Genomic DNA, 27,076 nt, shown 5'->3' on the forward strand with positions numbered 1-27,076 from the left:
GCTCTCTGCCCTACTTTCTGCTCTCCCTGGAAGCTCAGCTGCTTAAACTCCAGATTGCCTCGGAGTTAGAGAGCTTACTTTCGTCTGCGGAACATATCCATTCGTAAAGATGAATATGAAGGATGTATATAGACATCAAGAGGACACTCTTTATCGTTATCAGTCGAGATCGTGAATTCCGCTGTTGCTTTATTCTAATCAGACCGCACCTCTCCCTCCTGCAGGCGTCTTAATATACCTCACTCTACTGTTGCTCCTGCGTCACTGAGGCACATGAGTAATCTTTGTGTGGGTACTCATTTCTAAAAGAGTTTTGATGGTGTTCACTGTTTCAACAGTCATCAACCTGCTAAATGATGCACTGAGGAGGAGAATGAGGTGAATCAGCTGGAGTGTCAGTGCTCCTCACTCGATTGTTTTATAGTAGCAGAGGTAAAGTAAAGCTATTGATATGATTGATTTTTTTGAAATGTTCCTAAAATATATTAATCAAAGAGTGAAATGGTTATCATGGAAGAGTTGACAGCATAAACTGTTTTTTGTTTCCTGTAGTGCAAAATCTACCACGATAGCACTACATATTAAATATTGTTGATGCTAGATGGCAAACTTTCTAAAGCAACTAAATACAGTTACATTACATTACATTACATTTCATTTAGCTGATGCTTTTATCCAAAGCGACTTACAATAAGTGCATACAACCATGAGGGTACAAACCCAGAACAACAAGAATCAATAAATCTCTCTCTTTAAGGGCCCTGTTAGACCACATACCTTCACTGATTGGGCTGAATGGTCATATCGGAATATTGCATACACATGTATTGAGATCCGATACTTTCATATCAATATCTTAGTCTACAGCAGATTTCACTTGTTTTAAGATATTGGCATTGTACACATGCATTCTTTATTTAACTAGGCTCTCTTCACTATTTCTTTGTAAATATACCAAAATTTAAAAACTAAACCCTGGATCCACTTCTTGATCCAGATCAGCACCAAAACTTAACGTGTTCTTCTCTGACCCATGCTGATCCTTCCATCCTACTGTTCATTAGTTTCCGTGTTATGCTGATGGAAGCATAACCTCCTTGGTGGTAATTGCACGTGTTCTGTTATGTGACAATGTGAAGGCTGTTCAGACACAGTGAGATTATTTAACAAGGCTGAGTCACTTAAAGGGTTTTCTATTACAGGTGCCAATACCACACGTTTTTGATACCATACTCTAAGGAGGAGAAAGAAAGTAGAAATATCAAACGCATTATTGGCGGTGGAAGTAACGATCAAAGTCAGAAAATGTCTGATCAAAGAATGTTGGCGGATAAGCTGTTATGAAGGGATTTATGGACACAGTTCAGTGTGAACACTCTAAGTATTAAGGTTCAATATCTAGCCCTGCAGTTGTGTTGGTTTCACCCCCCCACCAAACGGGAACTGATTGAGCTCAAAGGCTGTTGAAAAGCGCTGCATTCTCTTTGAAGCAAACTTACACATCGTTCACATAGACTTCCGAACACATCCGTGTACTCGGAAAGGTGAAGTTTGAGATGAACCAGTTCAAAGACTCACATGAACTTCCCTCTCCCAGACACGGGTGTATAAATTATTGTGCATGATTCATATAATACATGTATAGTAAAAGGAATTGCCCTTTGTTCTTCAGGAGATGTAAAACCATTTTGATGAGAGGTGCTTCATTCAGAGGCAGACATTTCAAAGAAACCTTTATGAAGATGAATCTTACAAGATCCCTATATATCACATGGTGGGAAGTTCATTGTATGTTCGCATGTCTGTTGCTTTCCTATGTTGGTTTTCTTGTTATAGATTAGTGGCAGGGAGGATTCCTTTCATGTAGAGATTTGAGGGAAACCTGTTTAGATTACAGGTGATGAATAATACCATCAGGTTTGCTCAAGTTTTCAAAACTAAGTCAAATTGGCAACATTTTCCAGCGTCTGCCGTAATGAGGTCAAAGCGCTGCTTATGTTCCTGCATCTGTTGAAAGATCTCAGTTCGTAGCAGCGCAGAATATTTCTGTGTTTTATCTGTAGTGCCTCACCCGCCTCGCTTCACATCCCCTACAGTGAAGGGCTGCGAAGAGTGGGTGGACACTCCAAAAGGCTTCTGACACAGTTCAAAGTGTCTTTTATTGAAGAGAAGAACTGCAGGCGCTGTGCGGTGAGGTGCCTGCCCTCCTTCCACCTGAGACTACGACTGAGCTTCATTTGAGCAAAATAGATGAAAAGTTTCCGTATTGAAATGAAGCGCGGGGGATCAGTCACAAATCTGGAATAAAAGATGAAAACAGGTCTCGTAAAGAGAAGCGACCGCTTTCAAAAAGTTTCCGGCCCCAGTGTAGTTGGCTGCCTGATGCTATTCACTGTGTCTTTTGTTTGAAGCCGACGGTGTTGTGTGTTGCTTGAACTTTTCCAGCCTGGGACCTTCGGGTGGAGAAGAATTGTATTCTCTTGTCCCGAGACTAATACTGGAAGTAAACTTAAACACATGAAGTCAGTACATTTATCACAGAGTTACTGACCTTGAAAGGTTGGCGGATTCTTAGGTGGGTCACAGAAGCATCTTGTTATTCACTGGGTCACGGTCTAAAACGGGTTGCAAGTCTCTTTTCGGTCGGTTCCCACATGACAAGGAGCAGTTTGTCATTTTCATTTCACAAGATTAAAACAAAATTCATCAAATTTTGGTCCTGCGGCTTGAAAAAAAGAGAACAGAGGGCTGCGCTTTGTGAGGCCACCCCAAATAACTTCTCATTATCTGTCATGAATCTACCGTACCACCCTCAGGAATACACACACACACACACACACACACACACACACACACACACACACACACACACACACACACACACACACACACACTGTGTATCTTTTAGAGGTTTGTATCGATCCACCAGCTGATGCTTATCCGCCACATCCTCCTCTTTGACCATCCAGACCTGATAGCATCCAGATGGACACACAATCACACTCGGTCATCAGAGATAATACACCGGGTACTGCTGCTCTAATGGAGATGTGTGTGATGAAGAATATAATGGAGTAAAGGTCTTTTTCCCAGTTGTCACAGGGGTTTTTTCTATAGCTTTTCTTAGTATTATATTGAACTGTAGGTAATAGGTTTATCTCGAATAGATTTAGAAAATGTTTTTGTTTTTATTTGTATTTTAATCAGTTATCATGTATAATACAGTATATATATATAATAATAAATAATAATTACAGTATAGAAAATTAGATGTCTATGTTGTGACTGAACAGGTTTAGAGCTAACAAAATGCTTATATATGCCTTGCTATATTCTTCTGAAAATTAGGCTGCACTCCAATCATACAAAACAGAATAACTTGTGTTATATGTAACCCTTTTAGATATAACTTCGTGATTCATTGTTTTATAATTTAACGCCAACAATATAAGTAAATCTCTTATTATTCCCATGTTTGTTTTTGTATGCCAAAAACTTACAAATAATTGTCCAATCACATTTGCCTTCCACTAACTAGTAGTATATAATATTTAGTTCTGAGCATTATTTCACAACATGCTAATTCAATTAATTTTCTTAACATGATAATGCTAATTCACTTACAAACAGTGAATTAGTTTGTTCATAGAAACCAGCTCTTTAAGAAGTACATATGGCTCTTTTTTGTAATAGACTACTGAGTTTCTACTTGTATTTGTTGAATTTATACTTATATAAATGTATTATTGTTAATATTTCTCATTATATTTATAAGTATATACTTATGATATTGGTCCCTGCACTGACAACAGCCGCTGTGCTGAATATAAAAAACACAACTTTGACTGTAATATAGCTGCAAATGCAGTACACACAGACCAGCGATAACTGGGCTGTATTCAGAGCTCCACAGGATATTTATGGCTGCGCAGTAACATTAACTGCAGTACACTGCAGGGATACACATACATACAGACAGTCCCCCACAGTCACCACACCGGAGAGCTGCTCGCCCTGCTGCAGCAGAGGTACCCTCACAGTGACTCTGTCAAAGGGCCGTTAATGTGTTTCTGGGACTGTCAAAGCTCTGCCGGTCCCCCTGTGTCTCCGGCTGAGGGAAGGAGAGTTAGCCCTGAGCGCTGCAGAAAGGGGAATATTTTGAACCTAACTTCATGCACTTCCTGAACCAACACATCTCAAACCAAGAATTGTGTCAATGGGGGGTCTAGTTTCTGTCAGATAAGGGGTCCTTAAGTTGAAAAAGTTTGAAATCCACTGGTTTATGTATTATAGAAAATAAGGATCCAGCTTTAATTATTGTGTACTGACCCTTTAAGAGGGAAAGACAGACATACCTACGTGCATATATACACATACATGTACTGTATATGTTTTCATAGGTCACTTTTGAAACCAGAACATCAAATTGCATACATTTTCTGGAGACTTAACCACTATCAGGACTTGCCTCAACCTAACTCCCACTACAGCCTTCTTCACAAGTCATCACCTCAATATACGATATAGATCATGCAGACTTTTTTTAACCCATAACGTGGCTGTGTATATGGATTTAGGTCCCCCCAACATGAGTAATACCTGGACACTCACACACACTCAACTTACCCACAAGGTGAAAACAATACCAGCAGCATGGCTCGCAGTTTGTGGTTTTTAACAATGTTGTGGAACGAGTAATGAGAACTTTTTAGAAACCGCCGTCATCTTTTGGAAACATATATTATAGCAGCGAGCACTTTGTGAATTGTTTTCTTTCACCAAAGTGAACTCGTTTACAGAATCAGCGCTCGGTCCCTGGTCTGCACTGAACTGAAATATAATGTCTCGGGAGGTTTTTTGTCTCTTCACACAATTTAAAATGTCCTTGTGACTTTAAAAATCTCAAACCTCAATTGAAACAATTTGAATACGTTTTACCAACATTTTCAGTTATCGTTAAAAACCCCAGAGGGTTCTGCAACAGAGTAACTTAGATTTAAATTCAGACTTGGTTAGGAATAAATCCAATTATAGTCCAAGTGTGTCTTTGTAAAACCAACTTCTAATCAATCATACCACATATCCTTCTTCTGGATTAAAATATCTCAAGGGCTGTGAATTTCAGTCACTTTTATAGAATTATGTATTATTTTGAGCACAGAATCCTCATCTCATTACTTCTGTAGATTCCATATTAAGTGTATGTGCTGTTCTAACAACCTTGGGCAAATCTACAGAATAAACAATTAAATCTATTTTACATATCCTCCATCATATATAAATATAGCCTTTAAATAGCATGCAGAAACTATATTGGTGAAGAGTCCATACCTCTGCCAAGGCTAATGCCTCATTAGCTATATGTTAAAGAAACACAAATCTGTATTTTCTCTGAGTAGATTAACAAATACTTACAGAATATTCTGGGAAGCACAATGTTAAAACACTTTGCAGTAGAATGAACATTTAGCAGGAGAGAAAAAATAATCAAACTTTGACGCTTAATACGCTTCAAGTTTCATCCAATGAGCCTTTGTTCAAAGTTCAAAAGGACAAGTAGCTCTACTAAGGAGTACATGCCAACCCATACAGAAGACAGTGCACATTAAAACCAAATAACATTGCATCTGGTTCACAAACACAATTAGTAATGCTATGGCTGTCCATACATGTTATCACCAGTTTAAAAATAATCATATTAGGAATAGAATAAATATATACATATGGAACAAACAGATATGCAGGATATTGCATGCAACTGAAAGAACAATGTCTACGAGCTGTACAAACACATGTCAACCAGCTGCTGCACTGATGGACATTAGATTGTGTCAGTCCTCAGTTTGACCTCCTCTCTGGGTTCTCACATGAAAGAGATTTCCAGCAGTCAGTGCATATATTCTCAACCTGTAGGAAGTTTCCGATACAGGCTCAGAGTGAAGCAGCAGTAACGAGTTGTTTTGGATGCACGGGCTGACAACACTCTCTCCTTGTGTTCCCTCGCTGCTGGGTTACGAGAGACAGACATGGAGAGGTGAAGATGAAGTTAATAGTTAATGAAGAGTGAGAGGAAACCACTCCGGAGGAAAGATGAGTCTAAATATGGGGAAGTGTTTCAGCGGATCTATATGGATACAGTCTTATGACTTGTCTGTGTATTGATCGAATGGAGAGATCTATTGGGGCTACTAGCATGAACCATTACACATTATTGTGTCGTTCTCTGGGGCCTGTGAGTGTGTGCGTGTGCATGTGTGTTACTTTGTGTTAGATGTCCTCCTCTACGGGTTTGACTATATCATTGTTTCAAACAGAGACATTGCTCAGCAGATGACGCGTCCTCCCTCTCCTGGGAGATGTGGTCATCATATTCAGACCTTTTTCTTTTCTTTTTGGTTTGTGTGTGTAATACAGCGCACCGGTCGATGGGGTCTCGCCCCCTTCCTCTCCTGAAACGGTTCATTGGACTGTAACGCTAATCCGCAGGGACCCTCTACACTGCGGTGACCCCCCTTGACACTCACACACATAGACAAACACACAGAGACCCCCTCATCCATCATACTCGGAGGTTGTCAGTGCCTCAGTGAGGTGGCCTCATGGGTGACAGCCGGCAGCCAATGGGGGCCCTATCTTCATCTCTGACATCAGCGGGCGTTTGACGTCTCAAAAAGTCATTTGAAGTGAAGGAAAGAAAGTAAACTGATAATATGACGGCTGTAGGTGCAACAGAGCTGGATATAAATAAAGAATATGTCATGTATACTTCTTTTATCCCATTAAACCTCCAACTTTCATTATCCATCAGGATAATTTAACTTTATAAACATCATGCTCCTGCCTCCACATGTAGTTTGGTTCATTGTCTCAAAGGTACTGTTCTGGTTGTGGTTCCGTTGGCCTGAGTCTTCTACTCCATTCCATCGTAACATCGTATCCCAGCAACCAATGAGGAGGAGGAGATAGGTTGGGAGGGGAAAAGGAGAGGCTGTAGAGGAGAGTAAAAAGTCAATATGAATATCCTGTTGAGCCTCAGTGACAGCTGGTGTTCCTGGCCGCAGGCGTCATTATATTTAAATAAAGAGCAGAGCAGTTAGGGAGCAGAAAGGGAGAGGATCAGATGCACTATAGATAAGGGATGAATACATGTTTTTTTGTTCAAACCAATGCTTATACCTGAGCATGGATTTAAAGCGACCTCCTAAAATATTTCACTGAAAACCTTGATTCCTCAGTAACTGCTGTAGCTTCAAAGTCACCTCCTCAGGTTGTCTGAACTCCATCGCCTTTATGGGGCCCTCAGCAGAATTTGATCTGAGGGGCTCGCCTATTGTCAATACTTGATCATTCACAAACTGTTGATCTAACACACCCATTGTCAATTGTATTAGTTGTAGCGTGTTGCTTGATGCCAGCCTTTATGCTTCTATGGTTTTTAATCTTAATAACACATGATTTCTGTCAGATGGATGTCAAAAACGAAATAGTGTTGATCCCACATCAGCCTTGTATTACTTTAACTTTAGAAGCAATTACTCTTGATCTAGCCACTATCACAAAATACATAAAAGTAAATATTGCCCTTTTAAATAAAGATCCAAATGCTATGCATGTATATAGTGCTTTGGTTGTTATGGCTATAATTAATTCAGAATGACATAAACTCTGTGTTCAGATGTGAGGAGTGAGGCTTTTCTATGAAGTACACCACCTACGTGCTTCAATAGATCCAAGACTCTGCCTTAGAAAATATTTATATTAATGGTGAAATCCAGGATATTTGGTCTACTTTACCTAGTTAAAGATGTTTAATGCATCGCCTGAAGTCATTATTAGTAAGGTAGGAGGGGTCTTGCTTAATTTGCCGGGCCCTACACATCGTGCGTGTTGAGCATAAAGGGTCGTCCGGTTCTGATCACATTTGCACATTTGTATGTAGGTTAGCTTTTGGATAACTGCCCATTAAGCTATGATGCTCAGCATATTCAGCACTAAGCAATTGTATATATTGTCAATACATGTTTTTTTTCAGTTTCCCAGGTCAATAAGACCTGCATATGCATTTTGTAAAAGTCTCTGCACTTGTGTACACCCACCCACAGATGTGCAAGCAACTGACAGATATTTTGTAGATATAATAGAAATGTAGCATTGGATAATCTTTGGAGCATGGAAGGCAAACTTTTTTATTTTTTTCTAAAAGCTTACCATCCCACCTTTGATCATAGTTTCCTTGTATTTGGCCCCAAGGCTACTGTAAAACACTCCACAGGCCTCAGAGAGCACCAGCTTACTGCACAGAGCCAGAGGGAGAGATTTAGTGTGTGTGTGTGTGTGTGTGTGTGTGTGTGTGTGTGTTTGTGTGTGTATGTGTGTGTGTAGTAGGTGTGTAAGAACGAATATGAATGTATTTGGTTAGTGTTTCGACTGTTATGTGCATTTAGGGTGTATGTATCTAAATGGAACATAGTGAGTGTGTGTGTGTGTGTGTGTGTGTGTGTGTGCGTGTGCGTGTGCGTGTGTGTGTGTGGGAAGTAGTTTGGACAGATATAAGCGGTGTGTACGACTCCCCTTGCTGTGCGCTCCACCCCTGCCTCGCTCTGTTGGGAACCTGACCTCTTAGACTCTCATCCCCTACTTTAATAAACGAGTGTTTGGCTCCCAAGACCTTGCCTCGCCTCCTCATCTCCCCCTCTCCCCCTAGTTTCGCTTCACCCCTCCTCACCTCTTTCTTATCCGATGGTTTATGTCAGCTCATCCCTTGCATCAGCGTTCATCCCTGACTTGCACTGCAGTAAACTCACATCTCAACGAGCCACTCCCTTAGATTTACCTTGTTTTCCGGTGGTCACCCAGTTGCAGACTGCTTGTACTGGAAAACCTTTACTGGTGCGAAAATAGTTTTTAGAAAAGAGAATGCCCGCTCTACCTAGACTCTTATTCCAGGATGAAACAAATGTGGTAAAAACAAGGTGTTAGTGGGAGAGAAGGAGAGAGGAAGTATGAAAAATATCAAGTGTGAGTGGGAGGATGAAAGAAGAGAGGGGCGTAAAAGTGAGGGATGGGAGGAATCCCCCAGGTAAAGAGATGGTTGTGATGCATTGTGTAGAACTGCACTGTTATCTGATGCAGACTCAGCTCTAACACCTGTCACCACTCCTAATGAAACAGCTCCCACAATCCTCTGCTCCCTTCTCTTTTGTTCACTCCCTTGCTCCGCTGTGTGTGTCTCCCTTGCACTCGTCTTCCTATATGTGTTTGTGAAATTGTGAGTCTTTGTATGCAGGTCCTATGTGGCTGAATGTCTGTGTGTGTGTGTGTGTGTGTGTGTGTGTGTGTGTGTGTGTGTGTGTGTGTGTGTGTGTGTGTGTGTGTGTGTGTGTGTGTGTGTGTGTGTGTGTGTGTGTGTGTGTGTGTGTGTGTGTGTGTCTGTGTATGTCCACATCTGGATGCTTGAGCCTGGTCTGTCCAACATTAATAATGACTGCTCCTTCAGATGAGATACTGCTCTGCTACCACTCTCTCTATCTGGGAGGAGCACACACACACACACTAGGCTTTTCTAGCCCTACTTTACATTTTATTAGAGCAGTAGTTCATCTGTGTCGCCATCTGTGAATACTTTAAACTTTCGCTGTCAGCCTCACTAATTGACAATCTGCTTCTCTCTGCTCACTTGCATCGATTTCATCTCCTCCTCCTTCCTGTGGAAAGCTATTGACAAAACATGATGATTTTCAGATTTCATCAGACAGAAGCATTTCAGCAAGTCATTTGTAAATTGATAATGCATGTAGAGTGTGGGTATCATTCATTGGACGGGTATCTCATGCAAACTTCTCCTTTCCAAACCTGCTTATTGGTTTAATGCATTCCTTCAGGGCACATACAACTAGATCCCATGTGGTTTGAGTGAGTCCAGTTAATTCCTCCAGAGCTAGAGTCAAACTGATCTCTCCTGTAGAGCACCTTGTTTGTCCTTCTTCATCAGTAAAAGTTATTATCACACAGCAGACATACATCTTTAATGTTACATCTTCACTGTTACGTTTGTACCTCTGTCCATTTCTTTGTTTGAAAGTATGAGTGTGCAGTCATTACTGGACACAAAGATTAGTGGAAGGATGTGGGATGAATCCAGGAAGAACCCTTTAAAGGAGACATATTATGCCCATTTTACCACAAGTTAATATGGTTCCTTTGGGTCTTAATGAAATGTCTGTAACATATTTTGGTCAAAATACCACAAGGATCATTTAAAACAGCACCCCTTTTTACCCTGTCTAAAACAGGCCTCCTTAGATTGATCTGTTTTTAGTGTTTTCATAATATGACCCCTTTAATGTTGGTGCAGATCAGGATCAGGGGGCAGGTCCAATCAATTTTGGTGATTTACTGATTTCTCAGGGAAAAAAATGGATATTGATGAAAACAAAATCTGCATAATTTATTGACCTTACTTCCAAAGACAACTGGGACTGGTATTGATGGCCCTTATTGTAAGTCACTTGGGATATAAGCGTTAGCTAAATTAAATGTAATGTACTTTGAAATACTGTTTTAAAGTGTTTTTTAGTCCCTATTGCACAATAATGTTGCTGCAGGACTATTCTCCAGTGCTGAGTCAGCTATCTTCATGTGATTTGACATCTCCGTATTTATCTACAGAAATGTTGAACTACAGGCTACTGGATTTTTTTAAATGTTCCTTGAGGCATTTTCCAATCTGCATCTTCCCATATGGCATCAGTGCCATCACCTGCGGCTGTGGGAGCGTGCTGCATTACAGTGACGGCTGTGTAGAGGTGTCTCTGGGTCCCATTATGTCCAGACCTCTCTCTACCCTCCGCACCCTCTCATCCGTTCCCAGGCCAATCTGAAAGTCATTACTGTTGCTCCATTACACAGAACCTCGTCGCAGCCTCGTATAGAGATGACTCTGCAGTATGTGGTTTAACGTCAGGTAGTCATTCCTGATTAATGCAGTTCCCACTGATTTATCATGGCAGATACAAACGACTGATATCCTAATAGGAAAATTATAGTTTTGCTGAATAGCGCTTACAGTGGAATAGGACTTAATTTATAAGCTCTACATTGGTGTTTATTTGGCCTTTATGATTGTTTCCCACATCTCCAGATGCACATTAAACATATATTAGTAGATCTAACTAGTTCAGCATAATTTATGATATTGCAGAGGCTCTTAGCAAGCTGCAGAATGTCTTTAAAAAGTTGCAGTCTATCATTCATATTTCATATGAATTAGAATTTTTCACAAACTACCATCTTAGAACAACAAGGAGGTAAATCACCGCTATTATCTGTAAAGTGACACTTGACTCAGCCATCATTGTTTAAAGTCACTATACAAACAGACAATATACAGCAGAGGTTCATAATAGAAGCAGTTCAAAACGTAGCATGAGCAGTGATGTAGCGTGGCTTCTAGCTGAGGGCCGCATATTGTCTTTTGATTAACTTAGAGCTGAACCGCATATTGTCTTTTGATTAACTTAGAGCTGAAAAAAAAAGAAACACCAAGGAATTTCAATTATTTTTGCTTCAGTTAATATGATGCAAAGCCAAACATTTGGTTATTGATTGAAGAGCAGCAAGGAGCTGCTTAATGGAATCTGCTGACCCCTCCGTCTCCTGCTCAAATCCCCAAACTGTAGCTGGTTTACTGTACAGCCTGATGGAATTAACGCTGCCTCTGGATCTCAGTTTGGTCCACGAATCAGAAAATCCTTTTGGAAATAAAAGAGAGAAATCATACCTCCTATCCATCTCAGCCTTGTATTAGGGGAAAGGGTTGATTCCAAAATGACATGCACTGCCACATTTAATATCGAGTGTTTAATAAGTAGGACTAGAATTGTTCCTCAAGAGTGTTGATCCTTATTAAGTAGAGCTTTTGAGTCTGATTCAAATTCAGATTCTTTGTTAATCCCAGCAGAGCAACTTGACACACTGTCAAACCCACGTAAATAAATAAGAATAAATAAATGATTAGACACAATCATACATCAACATGCCACCAGTGCACAAATCAGCAACATCAATAACAATAATCAACAACTTTAAGCATTCTGTAGCCTGATGGCAGATGGAATGAATGAATTTGAGTGATGATTTATTTCATGAGCTGACAGATATTAGCCGCGGGGTGGTGACAGAAAATTCCCTTGAGACCACATCATTATGATGGCGTCTGATTCCTTGTTCTTTCTGGAACACTCGATTCTTCCAGAGAAAGAACACCTTTTAAATAGCATAAACTGTTCTCACAGACAGATTTTTTTTTAATTCTTTATATTTTCTCTCATTTTCAGGAGTGTCCTCAGATCCTTCCCTCCACTCAGATCTACATCCCTGCCGGCATCATGAGGCCCATCACCCTGCTGGCCCAGAACCTGCCGCAGCCTCAGTCTGGACAGAGGAACTACGAGTGCATCTTCCACATCCAGGGCAGCACGCACAGCGTCCCGGCTCTGAGGTTCAACAGCACCAGCATACAGTGTCAGAAGACCACGGTAAGACTCAAAACACGTTCACGTGCACACGCAGCTACGACTGCAGCAGCTCACAGAGCGGACTTCCCAGCAACGTCTGTTAACCCGATAAACGTGAGTTTATATATGAGTTTAGATTGAATAAGGGCCTTGTTATCGACAGATTACCACCGCAGCCAGTCTTAATCAACGACCCCTCTGCTCTGACCAATCCCAGGCTGTTACCTCTGTCAGCAGGAGCTCCGTCCAGGACAGCCACATTGGTTTAACCATCGGGAGGCTTTACAGTTGGTTAGTTGCAGTGTGAGACGGAGAAAGTAGCAGTAATAGACTGGTGCGGTGAGGAGTGGAAACCGAGGCATGTAGCCACAGGGACTGGCTGTCGCAAAGGCGCTCGCTCTTCATTTCCACCCGTCATTCCTGCCTCTCAGCCCCCGAGCCAAACTGTCCCCGCTAATGGGGAGCAGCCGTTTCAGCTATGTTAATTTCCTCCGCTCCAATCAGGGCATGAGACAGAGGAGAGGCATTTTAACGACACCAATTATGACTTACTTAACGAGACATATTATTAACATTTGAGCCGCACGGCGCAGCGCTCGCTCACGATGATAGGTCCAACACAGGGAGTCCTCGCAGTTTAAAGAGGCAGTGGGAGAGCATGTATGTGGCTTTGGCAGATTTCGCCCGGCCGCCTTTACTTCAGCCTGTCACACACTTGTCAGGGGGCTCTGGGTCGTTTAGCCGGCTGATGCATTGCCGCTGGGCTCAGAACACATCACTGATTTGTGGCCACTTGCTGTTTTTTGAGTTCTACCCAGTCACCCACTCCCTCGTCACACAAAGGGGAAGATTGAGCTTCAGTCGAATGGTGACTTGGGAAATAGTTCTGGGGGACGTTATTGAAGTGGATTTTTTAGATCGTAATGATGGTAACCTACAGTTATTTTGTGCTTAGGAGAGCTGTGCATATTTAGTGGCTTATTTTTCTGTAATTGCCCCATGTGATTGACTTCTTATAGATTTGACTTTTTGGGTTGGTATTACTCTCATCATTACATATTAATGTCAAAAGCCATTTGAATAGAGTGAGCTGCAAAAACACTGCAAATACTGAACATCGAATTCCGCACTGAACATGCACTGAACTCCAGATAATCTCCAGACATTTTCCGAAGGGGCTGTGGGAGGCTCCGGATTTTCTCAAGTAAGAACTGTTGAAAATTCTAATTCGCCACAAGTGAGTGGAAATGTTGATGATGTTTCTAGCACGCCCGATGGAAAAAAGAATAAAAACAAATAAGAATACAAATATATCGAGATGAAACGTGGTGCCATACACGTAGAAGAAGGTGAAGATGCCAAGAGAGCTTTCAGTGTTGAGCGCCCACGCCGGTGTTGATGCGCTTTAAAGAAAACGTGATCCCTGCAAGGGAATAACTACTCTACGTCCTGCCTCTGCCTGCTGCTCCACCCCTCACCTAAACGCTCTGGAGATTTCTGTAGAATCTGAGCTGAGAATCTCCTGCTGCTTTGTTCAAGTGTGAAAGGCAAACTCCGGACCGAGTCCAGAGCCAATTGTGCAGACATTCTCCGGAGTTCATGTCTGAAAACGGCTATGGTGAAACCCTTAAAAGACGTGATGGACAGCTTCTATCACTGACAATGTAAACCTATTGCTCCTCAAATAAGAGCTAAGCCAAGTTTTATATGGACCTCAAACTCAGGCATTTTTTCCGAGAAGTTGAAGTTTACATCCCCGGTGTTCAATACACTTGTTACCAGTGCTGCAGCTAGGAAGATACTTTCCCCAACAAAACTCTGATACAGCAGCAAAAACAAAACTGGATCAACACACGAACGCTCTTCATTCGTCAGTGTGACCCTTGATGTTTTGTAAAAACCCAATGTTCTCTCTGCTGGAAAAATGGTAAATATAAAGGCTTCAACACAACTTTGCAGCTGTTGCCGAAGAGAGTGAAAATGTGTGTGTGTGTGTGTGTGTGTGTGTGTGTGTGTGTGTGTGTGTGTGTGTGTGTGTGTGTGTGTGTGTGTGTGTGTGTGTGTGTGTGTGTGTGTGTGTGTGTGTGTGTGTGTGTGTGTGTGTGTGTGTGTGTGTGTCCGTCCGTGTGTGTCCGTGCAGTATTGTGAGGGAATAATCCTTCTCTCCGTGCCCCCTCCTCACTTTCTCGTCAGGTGGGACCGTGATAGGATCCAATTAAGGGAGCTGTAGATAAAATGATGATGAATTGCTGTGTTGTGGTAGACTGACGGACACAAACACACATGAGCACGCACACTCACACACACAAACACAAGGCAAACCACTAAAACACACAAGAGGGAAGTAAAAAGACAAAGAGAGAGAGAGAGCCAAAGAGGAGGTGAGGGAATTTTGGAACGGACAATGACGACACAACAAAGAGTGTGATGAAGGACATAAAAAGAGGGAAGAGAGAATGAGAAGAACAGAGACAGACGGGAGATGGGTGGGGGCGAAGCTCAGCAGACTAGGAGGGAAAGGAACTAAACGAATGAGGGAGAAACAGATGGAGAGAGAATGAATGTGGAATATAAAAGATGTGCATGTCCAGCAGAGGAAGGCTGAAAGAAAAGGAAATCATGATCCGTGCAAAAGTGGGAGTGAGACTGGATGAACTGGACCACAGGGTGGAAGGACGGCTGAGACAATAGGAATCAGTTTCAAAGTGTTTCAGATGTCTAATGATGGTTTGGAGATATTAGATCTGCATTACAGTAGTCAGGAAAAAAAATATCAAGTAAATGTTGAGATAATCTGTTAAAAGAAAGCAAAGACGACTCCCACCTTTCCACTCCCAATGTGAACCCAGATTATTACACCTGGATTGAGTTGTGTCCTTTTGAGTGCAGACTGATTTGAAACGTGTACATTAACATTTAATACGTAGATTTTATGTAATGCAAACTGACTGCTGACTTGAGGTTACAACATTGCAGAATAAGCAGGTTCATATGTACATTATTAATTACATACCATAATAAACCAGTGACTCCTCCAATATTACACATTAAATTATGTTTACTAATTTGGACAAATACAACAAAGCCTGTGATGATGTATACAAAAGTATGTCCTCCTGGGTTCTCTGGTTCTCTGATGCTCCCTGAACACAGCAGACATAGAGAGAGGTTTCCCTCTCACACTGGCCACCGAGCTTTGTAAAATGAAAGGTGCCATGAAAGGTGCCATATAAATCTGTGTAAACATGATATTAATATTTTTGTCAAATTGATATAACTGTTGCAAGATGCTTCTTTTGAAAAGGAAAATCTCAAAAGGGTTGTGATAATAGAAACAACTCACATTTTACATTCACTTTGAAAAAGCTATAACCAATAAGGAAGGATCCGAAACCCAGACAATCAATGACGTAACTTCAGCCGGTCACATGACACATCCCGACCAATGTGACTTGACCACAAACAGGTTTAGGTTTAGCACTTCCCACTGTGGAGGTTTTGCTATAGTAGTCTCTACGTTTACGTTAGACATCAATATTTATATATTTTTTTTCTCTTGTAGGCTTTTGTTTATAGTTTAATCTGACCCTCAGTCTCTCGAATAGAAATCATCATCATCATCATCATCATCATCATCATCATCATCATCATCATCATCATCATCATCATCATCATCATCATCATCATCATCATCATCATCAATATTCACTTCCTTACAAATTTGGGGGCGACCACACACTCACAATAAATCAAATTAATTCACATAGTCAGTTTAAACATTATAAATAATTAAAATATCAATAGAAAACTATTTCCATCCATGTGTGAATGTTTCCTTTACCTCCCCTTTACTAGTAATTACTTCCTCATACATAATAATTAGTGTGTTTTCAGGAACAATGAGAGCACGAACCCAGAGGCTCGACTCAGACAGTAGAAGATCCGTGATTGAGAAGCTGCACCCTGGTAACCATTGTGCTCAGTATCCTCAGCAAGCGGGTGTGTGTACATGTATCACAGCTGCTGTGACGGGGACAGTGGAGTGTAATAAATCACAGAGAAAATTAGCCAGCAGTACATGTACACTCATCCATTCAATCTTACTGTCTCTTTGTGCATTATTTAGCCCCTCGCCAAACACTGAAGCATTGAACTTGCATTCTCAAATACTCCAGGGACCCAAAGTATGCATGGATGATCACAGGAAACACACACACACACACACACACACACACACACACACACACACACACACACACACACACACACACACAGGCACCCCCAGATACATGCAAGCTGCGTGGATACATACTGTTTTGTTTCATGGACAAACACACACACCCTCCCCAGGGGTTTGGGAGCCCAACGCGAAGCAGACATATGGAGATTCTCCACATGATCCTCTCCCTAATCATGTGGAGCAGACGGAGAATGTAGCATCAGCAGCAACCGGCAACCTGCTTTACATGATTTATTACACTGACACACACGCTATCAATATCTCTGTATGCACGTGTGTGTGTGTGTTTCCTACTGTAAGTCCATGCATCTGGCACAATGCGAGAGGCACAGTACATTTTGGGAGGGTGACAGACTGTTTGTGTGTTCACAGTCCACAAATTTGGTCTCAACTTGGCAGAAGTCTGGACTCCAGATAACTTCCACAAACATGCTCCATGTAGCACTCACACACTCACACAGTACCGATGCAGTACGTTATACAGACGTGCATGTTCCTCTGCAACATTAAAGCTAGGGTTGGTGAGCCCGGGACAGCAAGCAAGATGCAGCCCCCTCCCTTCGACCCTCTCATGAACAAGTACTGACCGACGACTGCTACAAGACGACTTCTCTGTGACTCTCTTGCTCACTTAGGACAATCGTCTCTGCTTCAGCGCTGTGTGTCTCTCTGCTTCAGTCATGTGCAGTGAGAGCAGGGACAGGTCGGCTACAGACAGGTACGTCCCAATGTAATGACTGCTCGTCCTGCGAGAGCCACCGACAACTTTATTTTGTTTATGGCTATAGGGACGTGAGGAGGATTCAAACAAATGAGATAAAAAAATATTTTAGGAACAACTTGACCTTCAAGTTGTTCTGTCAAACGCATGTTGGAACAGTGATTAAGTTGATGAGCTCAAGTTGAATGATGGACCAAACTCACAAGTTAAAAGTTGAAACTGGGACTTGTGTGTGTCTGCTTGCTGTTGCGTTTAAAGTAGCAAAATTACAATATCAATATCCTCTTTGCAAATAAAATTATTCCATTAAAAATATCACGAGTACACACATTAGTTGTGACTTAAGGCTCCATTATGCTTCTACGTGTCCGTTTCTCGGAGAGGGTTGCACAGAGAGCGGAGAGTCTTTTTGATTTTTACATCTCCGACGACTGTTCGTTGAAAACAATTCACCCCCAAACCCATAGGTGGCGCAACGGAAGACGAGCTCAGAGAAGCCTACCCCATTTATGGGAAGAAGAAGTCCACGTGTGTCTGTTAACCTCTGTCGGCTGGTCTCCCACACACTGAACCATGGCAACTAACAGAACTAAATAAAGTGACACCCAGCGGGTCAAAATGCTGATGTTATCGTTTCTTAGCGTAGCGGTTCCCCGGTCTTGTTTCCGAACTCTGTTGCTAATTCCACAGCTTAAAGCTCCGTGTAGCTTGAAGCTAGACTGAGCTAGCTAGCTTCCATCCCAGCTAGCTCCCCTCCCAGCTTCCACACACAGTCAGCAGGGACTTCCGGCACTAACTACTACCCAGTGTTTGCTTCTAACCTGACGGTATTATAGAAACAGTGTCATGATAGAAGTGGAATTAAAGTCGTGATGGCGGGTTTTTGCACTGTTACCAACGCAGTTAGAATGGTGGCTAGCCCGCTAGCCTAGCCCGCTAGCGCCGTTTTGAAAGCTCGTTATAACCGTATGTGACCGTGCACATATGCCGTCAGTGCAATAACGAGCCACCGTCAGCCGGACAACTCCGCTGGCTTAACACACACGTCACATTAATCGTAGAATCGTAGTTGTGTTTGGGTTTATTGTCAAGCAGGAAGTTTGAGGTCCGGAAATGACGGCGTAGGGAAATGATGTTGTTCGCGGACCAATCACAGCCAAGGTCTGTCCGTGGGGTCTCAGAAATAAAGACGGACAGTTAGAAAAATCAGAGGTGTACGAAAAGCTCTCCGAGGCGCTCGGAGAGCGCGTTCCACGACGGATAGGGCGGTCTTATCTGTCCGTTTTAGAAAAGACGGACAGATCTGCAGTGCTTGAGTAAATTTGCTTTATTTCATTATAACTACAAAAAACTTTTTAACTAACTAACATTAGGGAAATATTGTATTTTTATTTAATATTAAAATCAATCAATCAATGTATTGTCTTGTTCTTTAAATCAGTGCTGACTTCTATCCAAGACATCACTTTTACCCTTAACTGAAACGTTTGACTTGCCTGAACATAACCACATGTTAATCTTAATTTAGTCATTAGGAAGGTACAGAGGCAGAAAGTATGTGAATGTATCTTGACTGTGTTGGACTTGGTCTGGAGCACTGACTACATTGGGACAAGGATTCTGAATTGGTTTTTGTAATAGGATTTAATAATTCGGATTATAATATTGATAGCTGAATGAATACTGGAACATTATTCAATTTCATGCAAGGGCAGGCACATGCAGATTCAAGTGCATGTTGTCAGTAACAGTCAGTGCTAAGAAACCTAGACCCCCTGAATCCCCTGTGTGCCCACTTTGAAGACACCAAAATATTTTTATCTGGATCTGAACTAGACCCATTTGTTCTTTGAGAGCTGGGACACTGTCCCATGGAGAGCCAATATGTCCTTCTCAAACCTGGCCAGGAGACACAGAAAAAGTGTGTAAATTATAAAGAAACACTGCATATAATCCATGCCAAGAAAGCTGGTAAAATACATCCAGCGTTATTTCCTCTGATTCGCTGCTACACTCATTGTTCTTTGTGCTCTCTGAGACTAGTCTCACCTCTGCACTCTGACCTTTCACCTCTGGAGCAGGGGCTCTTGCTCAGGGACATACACAGGTCGTTTGGTATGCTGTGGCCACAGATGCACTTTGAAGTTGATTGCAGCCGCTGTATACTCTCAGCCTTTCAATCATGTATGATTGTGGCTGGGTCTTTTTGGATTAAATTAAACTTGATTCAGGTAATTGGTACTCAACTCAGAGACTGGGGACTTGAGACTTGACCTATTTTAGTTATTAAGTCAACTAGAACACTGGTACGATACACTGATACTTGCTTTACTCTTTCACTGCAATTCAGTACAGTTTTAGATACAGTATTTTCATTTTCTGTATTTAAAACTTTGAGTTCACTTTTGTCTTTTCTACTCCTCTACATGTATTTCAGTATTGTTACTGGAAAGTTACAACTTACTTTTTGGATATCCATGATTTTGCTGTTCCACATAAAAATGGATAATTATTTTATCAGCAAAGAGATTGAAATCTCCATTGTCTCCAAAAATAAACAAGGAATAAAATGATTTTGTTTTAGATACCTAAATATAAATGTGTATTTATTTATTTTGTGGTACTTTATCCCCATTATGTGTTATTTATTAAAAACAATTCATTATATTTATATGACCACTATACACATGTATGCCAACAGCAGTGGCAGGAACATTACTTCCACTTGGATTATTTACTGTATATTGTGGTGTTGGCACTTTAACTTGGCCTCTTCTCTCACCTCTGTTAGACTAAGTGATTATGTTTATTGGCAGTGAGTAGTTTGCAGATATGTTCAATATACAGGTTTGTAATTAGGATGATATTACAGTTATTCACTACAGTACAGTTATTTACCGTGAATTAGTTGCACAGGTCCCTCCTGCAAACAACACATGCATGGCTTAGTGTAGAAACGTAAGTGTTTTATATTATTTGATTCATTATTTGCATTTTTTTAAAACTTTAGTAATCCATTAATGTGTGCAAAGTATCTGCTTTAATGCACAAACAAAGGAAGAACAATAAAACAGAAGAATTCCATTAACTAAAGCCCCATTGAACTGAAGGGAACTGGTATGAGGGGATTGTGTGTGTGTGGCTGTGTGTGAGCACTGTATTTTTAACACACACTATCCTTCAGCGTATCCTTCAACATGACTAATTACAGGAGGGTGACCTGCACATGGACGCGCACACTTATGCACACACCTCTCTGGGTTTTTTTCTTCCACCTTCTCCTACTCTCAGCAGCCAGCTGCTCTGTTTTGTTAACATTGGCAGTTTTCAGTTCCCCCAGACATTAAAGCACGTACACACACACACACACACACACACACACACACACACACACACACAGACACACACACACACACACTGGCCATATCTATTCATACAGTCCATGGAGACATGCAATCCATGGAGACGATTCATGTAGCGAGAGAATAAACGAGTGCGGGAGCAGATAACGAATGAACCCGAGCCAGGCTGGTGTGTTACTGTAATGAGGCCAGGGACGGCTTTGTGCTCACCTTGTACTTTTTACACCTCCTCCCCTCCCTCGCCTTTTTCCTCCTCTTGTCACCTCTCCTCCCTTGTTTCCTTTTTCGTGCCCCTCCTCCTCCTCCTCTCTGCACTCTTATCGCCTCCTTGTTTCAACTCTCCTTCCTCAAACTGTCCTCTACTCGTTTTTTGTCCCCTATGTTATTTTCTCCCTGTGTTCTCTCTCTCCTCGACCTCTTTTCCTCCTCTTGTCATCCTCGCATTGCCTCTTGTTGTTTCCCTATTTGCCCTCTGTTGCTGTCCTAATCTCCTTTCCTAATTCCACTCCTCTCACTTTCCCCTTCTCGCCTCTATAAGCTTTCCTCCATTTACATCCACCCAACTTTTCTGTCCTCATCTTCCTCCCCTTTTGTCTCGTCTCTTCTCCCCCCAGCCCGCCTAAGTCCTCTCCTCTCTCCTTGTCTCCTCTCCTCTCCTCCCTTGGGGGGGTACACACTATGAGTTGGCTCAGGTAGATTAATTACATGCAGTGACATGGAGGAGCTGGCCAGAGGCTTCAGTAATGAGTCTGATTACTCATCTCCAGCAGCTCCGGGCGCTCAGGGGAGGGAAGTCAGGACAGTAGGCCAGCAGAGGGGACTCACAGTGGGGGAAGAGCAACTTCCACCCACTGGGATCCACCGATACAGAGTTTTTAAACAGCACTAGTGCTGCCGCTTAAAGATCAGAGTGTCAAAAGTCACTGACATGATGGTAGTCACCGCTCCGTACATCAATAAGTAAAGAAGATGTACCCAATACAGTAAGAGAAGGAAATTGACATGCCTTTCTTTATGGTTGCTGATATATTTATTTATTTAAAAACAAGAGAAGCTGCAGACTGCCGCAGGACGGAAATCCAAATGTCTAATCTCCAGTAGACCAGAGGATGCCCAGTATGGAAGAAATCCTAAACAGAGGCCAAGGAGGTAACCCGGAGCTGGATGGCTGAGAGACAAAAACATAATTAAATGCAATAAATGTGGAAAAAACAAGTGTGGATAATAAATCATAAAACAAAAGACAGCTAAAATTTCTCATTAAGCCATGCCATGACTTTTCTTTTCAAGACAGATGATTCTAGGTAAAGTATTCACTTGTTCTCAGCCTGTGTGTGAGTCAAAGAAAGAGTGAGGTGAGGTAATGGTATAAGCTGTGAATGGCTACAGGAGTGTTATCATTATCACAATTTCCGACTTTTGGAAAACAGTTCTCCTTTTCTGTCTCTTTTTGAATGCTGTCTATCAAAAAATGAAAGGAGACTTTATTAGGTAGAAGAACCACTATATGGTGGTTGTGACATTTAAAGATCAGTGAATGGTTGATTAAATCTTAATATGAACTTAAATGACTTGGAGATTTACAAAATGAGAGAGTAATAACTGACAGGACCAGTGTGTATGATTTATCAATTAACACTATTTAATTGGAATTACATTTGTGGTCGGCAGAGAATAAATCATAATGACATTGATATCCATGATTTTCTTTGCTTCTCGCTTTATTGAATTGTCATTTTCACTCCAAAATATCCCCCAGGAAGCCGGTGAGACGGCGGGCGATGCTCGGTGTGAGCGGTGGCACGGTTTCACTGTGCGGTTTGTGTCAGCGTTTTAAACCATGTGACGGTATGAATAAAGCATGATGTGGCGGGCAGCGGGGTGGGCAGGGGCTGACAAGAGAACAAGGGCGCCCAGTGTTTTTGGCGATGGCAAACAAGTAGAAGCCCTTAAAGTTTAATGGGGGCCACGCCACAGAGAGAAGAGGAGTGGTGTGTCTGTGTGTGTATGTGTGTGTGTCTGTGTGTGTGTGTGTGTGCGTTTGTCCTGTGGTTTCTCTCAGGCTCCTTGCTGCCACACGCAGACCTCAAGCCAGTGGGACGTAATAGTGATGCTAATAAAGTCAACAGCCGACCTCATGTGTGATGGACTTGGATCACACTGAACTAGTGGGAGGAGAATAAGACCATCAGCCTTTCCTTTGTGGCCAGAGAGTGTTTTGGTTGATTCCCTCTGCTCCGAGGCCACTGACCTCCCAGAATCCTGTGGTTGCGTTGGGATGTGCTGCTCTCAGCTTCTCACTGACTCAATAGAGATGCTGACTTCCCACAATGCGCCTGTTTACAATGTCTCCTCTTTCCCCCTCTGGCCTCTTGTTTAAGTTTGACTCTTTCTTCTATTCGCCTTTTTATTTCATCGCCTTCTCCCCGAGGCTGCAGAATGAATTGAAACCATGATGGATCTAAATTAACACAGTATTTTTTTACATCCGCTGCAGAAGCTCGTCTACTTTGACCCAAGCAGTTCATTATTTTAAAAGCCGAGTAAACAGTATGCAACTTTTAAAGTCGTGAGATCGCTGTGCAGTTCACACTTAATGACTCGCTGCCAGATCTTTCAAGAAAAACTTACCACTTGTCTTCACACTTTCTTTACTCCCAAAAAACATACTTGAAAAGAGACACGATGAGTCTGACTGATGCTCCTGCTCTTCTGCGTCACCCTGCCAAAGATCAGAGTGGAAACAGTTCAGTGGACCTCACAGTTGTCAAGAAAAGAGAACGACTCCGGACGTATTTTTTGCCTGAAATCGAGAGAAAAACAATGGATCCCAATCTGACAGGCATCCTTTCTTTTTTGCTTTTTCTCTGTCTGAACGCGGCTGAAGCCCAGTGCTCTATTGCTTGATTTCCCCGATTATACCATCGATGTGTGTGAATATCCACTCCTTGACATGTTGGTACCTGACTCATGGTACAGCCAGAGTAGAGTTGAGAAAAGTTTTGGCTTGTACGTGCATGTGTGCGTGTGTGTGTGTGTGTGTGTGTGTGTGTGTGTGTGTGTCCTCTCAGGCCCTGTTGCCCATGGGATGGTTGAACCGTGTCTACAAAATCCAGGTTGTCAGGGAACAAATTGGAAATGCCAATTTCACTTTACACTGCTCTGTATCTTATCTCTCCCTTACCCTCATCCCACCACTTAGCTCATGTGTAAATGAATAAGGTCCTCTCACACGTCTTACCAGCGTCCGATTTCTGTCTGCCTCCACCGTTCAGACCTCTCCTCCTCCCTCTCCCATCCTCCCCTCTCCTCATCTTCTCCTTTCCCCATTTTCCTCTTGTCACCTCTCCTATCTTTTCTCCCTCAATCCTCCTCTTCCTCCATCTCCATTCACTCATGCCCACTCAACTGTAGCCCATCTGTTATTTCTCTGTGAGTATTTATCAAATATGTCTGTTTTGGTGAATATGAATTTATACATGTGATTTATATGCATTCCTGCTCAGGCTGTATCGCTGTCTGCAATGACCAAGCTGCAGCGAATGACTATGCAAATGAACCAATATCTCACACACTTCCCAATTTAAGTATAAATCAGGAGTTTTAACACTGCCTCCTTGTCTCTGTGTTTCTCCGTCTCTCTCAGTACGACTACGAGGGCGGTGACATCAGTGACCTGCCGGTCGACCTCTCCGTGGTGTGGAATGGAAACTTCGTCATTGACAACCCGTTCAACATTCAAGGTACACCATTTTTGGTTGCTGCTTGTTTATCTGTCGGTAATGATTCCCTGGGAAGCAGACCAGCACTTTGTGCAGTTTCCTCTCCCCCTCCATGAGAAATCTGTAATTTCATTTTTTGACAGGCATCAGTGAGAAAGGTGAATGTGTACCGTTTGGTTTGGAAAAACACTATTCTTGTGTCGGGGATAAAAGGGGGGGCAGAGGGAGTGATTGATGGATACCAATGATAAACAAACACCCAACACAGGAATTAATAGGGATGGATGTTGGAGAGGAAGATAAACAAATGTAGAGAGAGATGAAAGAAGAAAGGATGAAGAGGGAGAAAGATGTGGATGACAGGATGATAAATGGACTGTGTAATGGCGGTGGGGGGGTGGGGGTTGTAGATGAGAATAAAGGAATTGATAAAGAAAAACAGAAAGCGACATGGAGGGATGGCATTTATTATTTTTAATCGCTATTTGTGCATGAAGTGGAAAACAATTACCAATTCTAAATTCTTTATCAAGTGTAATATATTGGGTGGCGGAGGCTAATGATTTTAGACGTCCCATTACACAAGATAATATAAGTCTTGCTCTCAAGTGTGTCAGGAAGTCTTTTGCTGTGAATTTGCACAACCAGAGTCAGATTAACGAACCCTTCCCACTCTATTCTCTACTTCTTCTTTTTTCAACCCCATTCACTTTTCAGTCAGACACACATGCACATTTTAATCTCACATCTTTTGTCTTGTATCTGACCTCATTTTGATAAATGTCACACGCACAGTTAATTTGCAGATTGCTTGGAAATTAGTTGCTTATCGGTCGTGACCTAATTCGTCTGCCAGTGTAATTTTGTTTAAAATATGCTCCCTGAAGCTTTTCTGTGGGTCTGCGCTGAGAGATTCTCTCTGGGGATCAAACAATCTGTGTTTTAACATGTGCTGAGAAGTGCTCACAACAAAATAAAGATTCCCCCTTTTTCTGTACAATCAAGTAGATGGATTTAGTGACTGTTCTGAATCAGTATTCAATATTCAACAAAGGCTGATCTTTGGTGAATTATTCATCCGGCACTTGTATCTGTATTTATTTAATGAGTCTAGTCATTTTTCACACAGTAGTTTAACATTTATGTCTGTAATGGAATGTTTTGGCCTGAAACATATTCAGATATAAAGTTTCCTCATATTAAGCAGTTGTTCAATCATGTTGAGTGAATGATGTTAATTCACTAATGGTTCTGTGTTTGCCTTCTGTGTTTTGGTTCAATTAAAACAGCATGAAAGTTTCAAACCTTTCAAGTGGACATAAATTGTCCCACCTTTTAGCAAACTTTTCTTGTGTGCTGATGAAGTTTATTTAATTGTTTGTTGCTGATGAAGCAGGTTGTGCATCTCACTAACTGTGGGGAGATACCGGTCTGTCCATATAAATTAAAGCAACATTAAAACAAATATTAGATCTTTGTTTTGTATATATGCAAATAAACACAAAAATCAAATGCACATACATAAACCACACAAAATAAATAATAAATATCTGTGGCTCGATGGTGCTAGATAATGTTTATTAGAGAATAAGTCCCAATTAGACTTGTGATCGCTTACCAGTGTTACCATCATCCTCAGCTGTAGTTTATGTTTAGTTGTGATACGAGGTCCATGCGTTACAAAGCTGAGGAGCGTGGTTAACGTTATACCTACTGGAGCAGTGTTGTCATTTTTAGCACATGGTTAGGTGTCATAATCGCTGGGATCACACCAGACACGGAAGCTGCAGGTGTTAATGGTTAATCCTTTTTTAAGGGTTTTCATGTTTCACATGCTTCAATCTTTTTCCAGAATGTCCTTTAGCCACTTTTTTATCAGAGTAATTCCCTGGGTCAAAGTCAAACCATTACTGGCCACAGACAAGATTTAACTTATTTTAGTAACAGTAACAATGCAGGATCCATTATCCAGAAAATGGTTTGAAATATAATTTTCTCAACCTTTCCTGACTTTATTGATAACGAACAGATGAAATATCAAGTCATTTCACATTTTGGGGGGAATCGAGTAGTCTCTAGTTGTGTCCCAATTCAGAGGTGAGATCCTTCAGAGAACCAGTCTAGTCATGGACTTTGTAGACTGAGAAGACCATGAGGGCCGAGCTGAAATGAGACTGTTTGGTATCTTACTCTTGTGACCAGCTTGTCCCGCCCTTACAGCGTTGTGCATTGTTAGCTACTCTGAGCCGTTACGCTTGCTGCAGCTCAGCTACCCAGAGAGTGAAGTCGTGAGAATCCTCATGCAATAAATCCTGGAATAGGTTTGGGAATGGAAGGACGCATTGTGAGGTAATTTGGGGATTTCAAATTGTTAGCGGGAAATACAGCAGTGAGAATAAACCTCATAGGCTACAGTCCTGCTTTTCTGTTGCATCACCCGCTAACACATTCAAATCCCCAAAATGTCCTCACAGATCACTGTTGATATGTTAAAAAAAAAAACAGCTCACTGTTGA

At 41.7% G+C, this 27,076-nt stretch overlaps 1 protein-coding gene across 1 annotated transcript in view; it reads left to right on the forward strand.

Moving 5' to 3' along the window:
* Nucleotides 1-27,076, forward strand: part of LOC133005651 (plexin-A1-like) — a 216,688-nt gene that overhangs the window by 118,956 nt on the left and 70,656 nt on the right. Inside the window, exons 9-10 of the mRNA XM_061075400.1 lie at nucleotides 12,336-12,536; nucleotides 24,485-24,581. Of these exons, the coding sequence (XP_060931383.1) occupies nucleotides 12,336-12,536; nucleotides 24,485-24,581 (298 nt within the window). The remainder of the gene's footprint in view (nucleotides 1-12,335; nucleotides 12,537-24,484; nucleotides 24,582-27,076) is intronic.

Source organism: Limanda limanda, chromosome 7 (genome assembly GCF_963576545.1).
Source record: "Limanda limanda chromosome 7, fLimLim1.1, whole genome shotgun sequence".
NCBI classification, from domain to species: Eukaryota; Metazoa; Chordata; class Actinopteri; order Pleuronectiformes; family Pleuronectidae; genus Limanda; species Limanda limanda.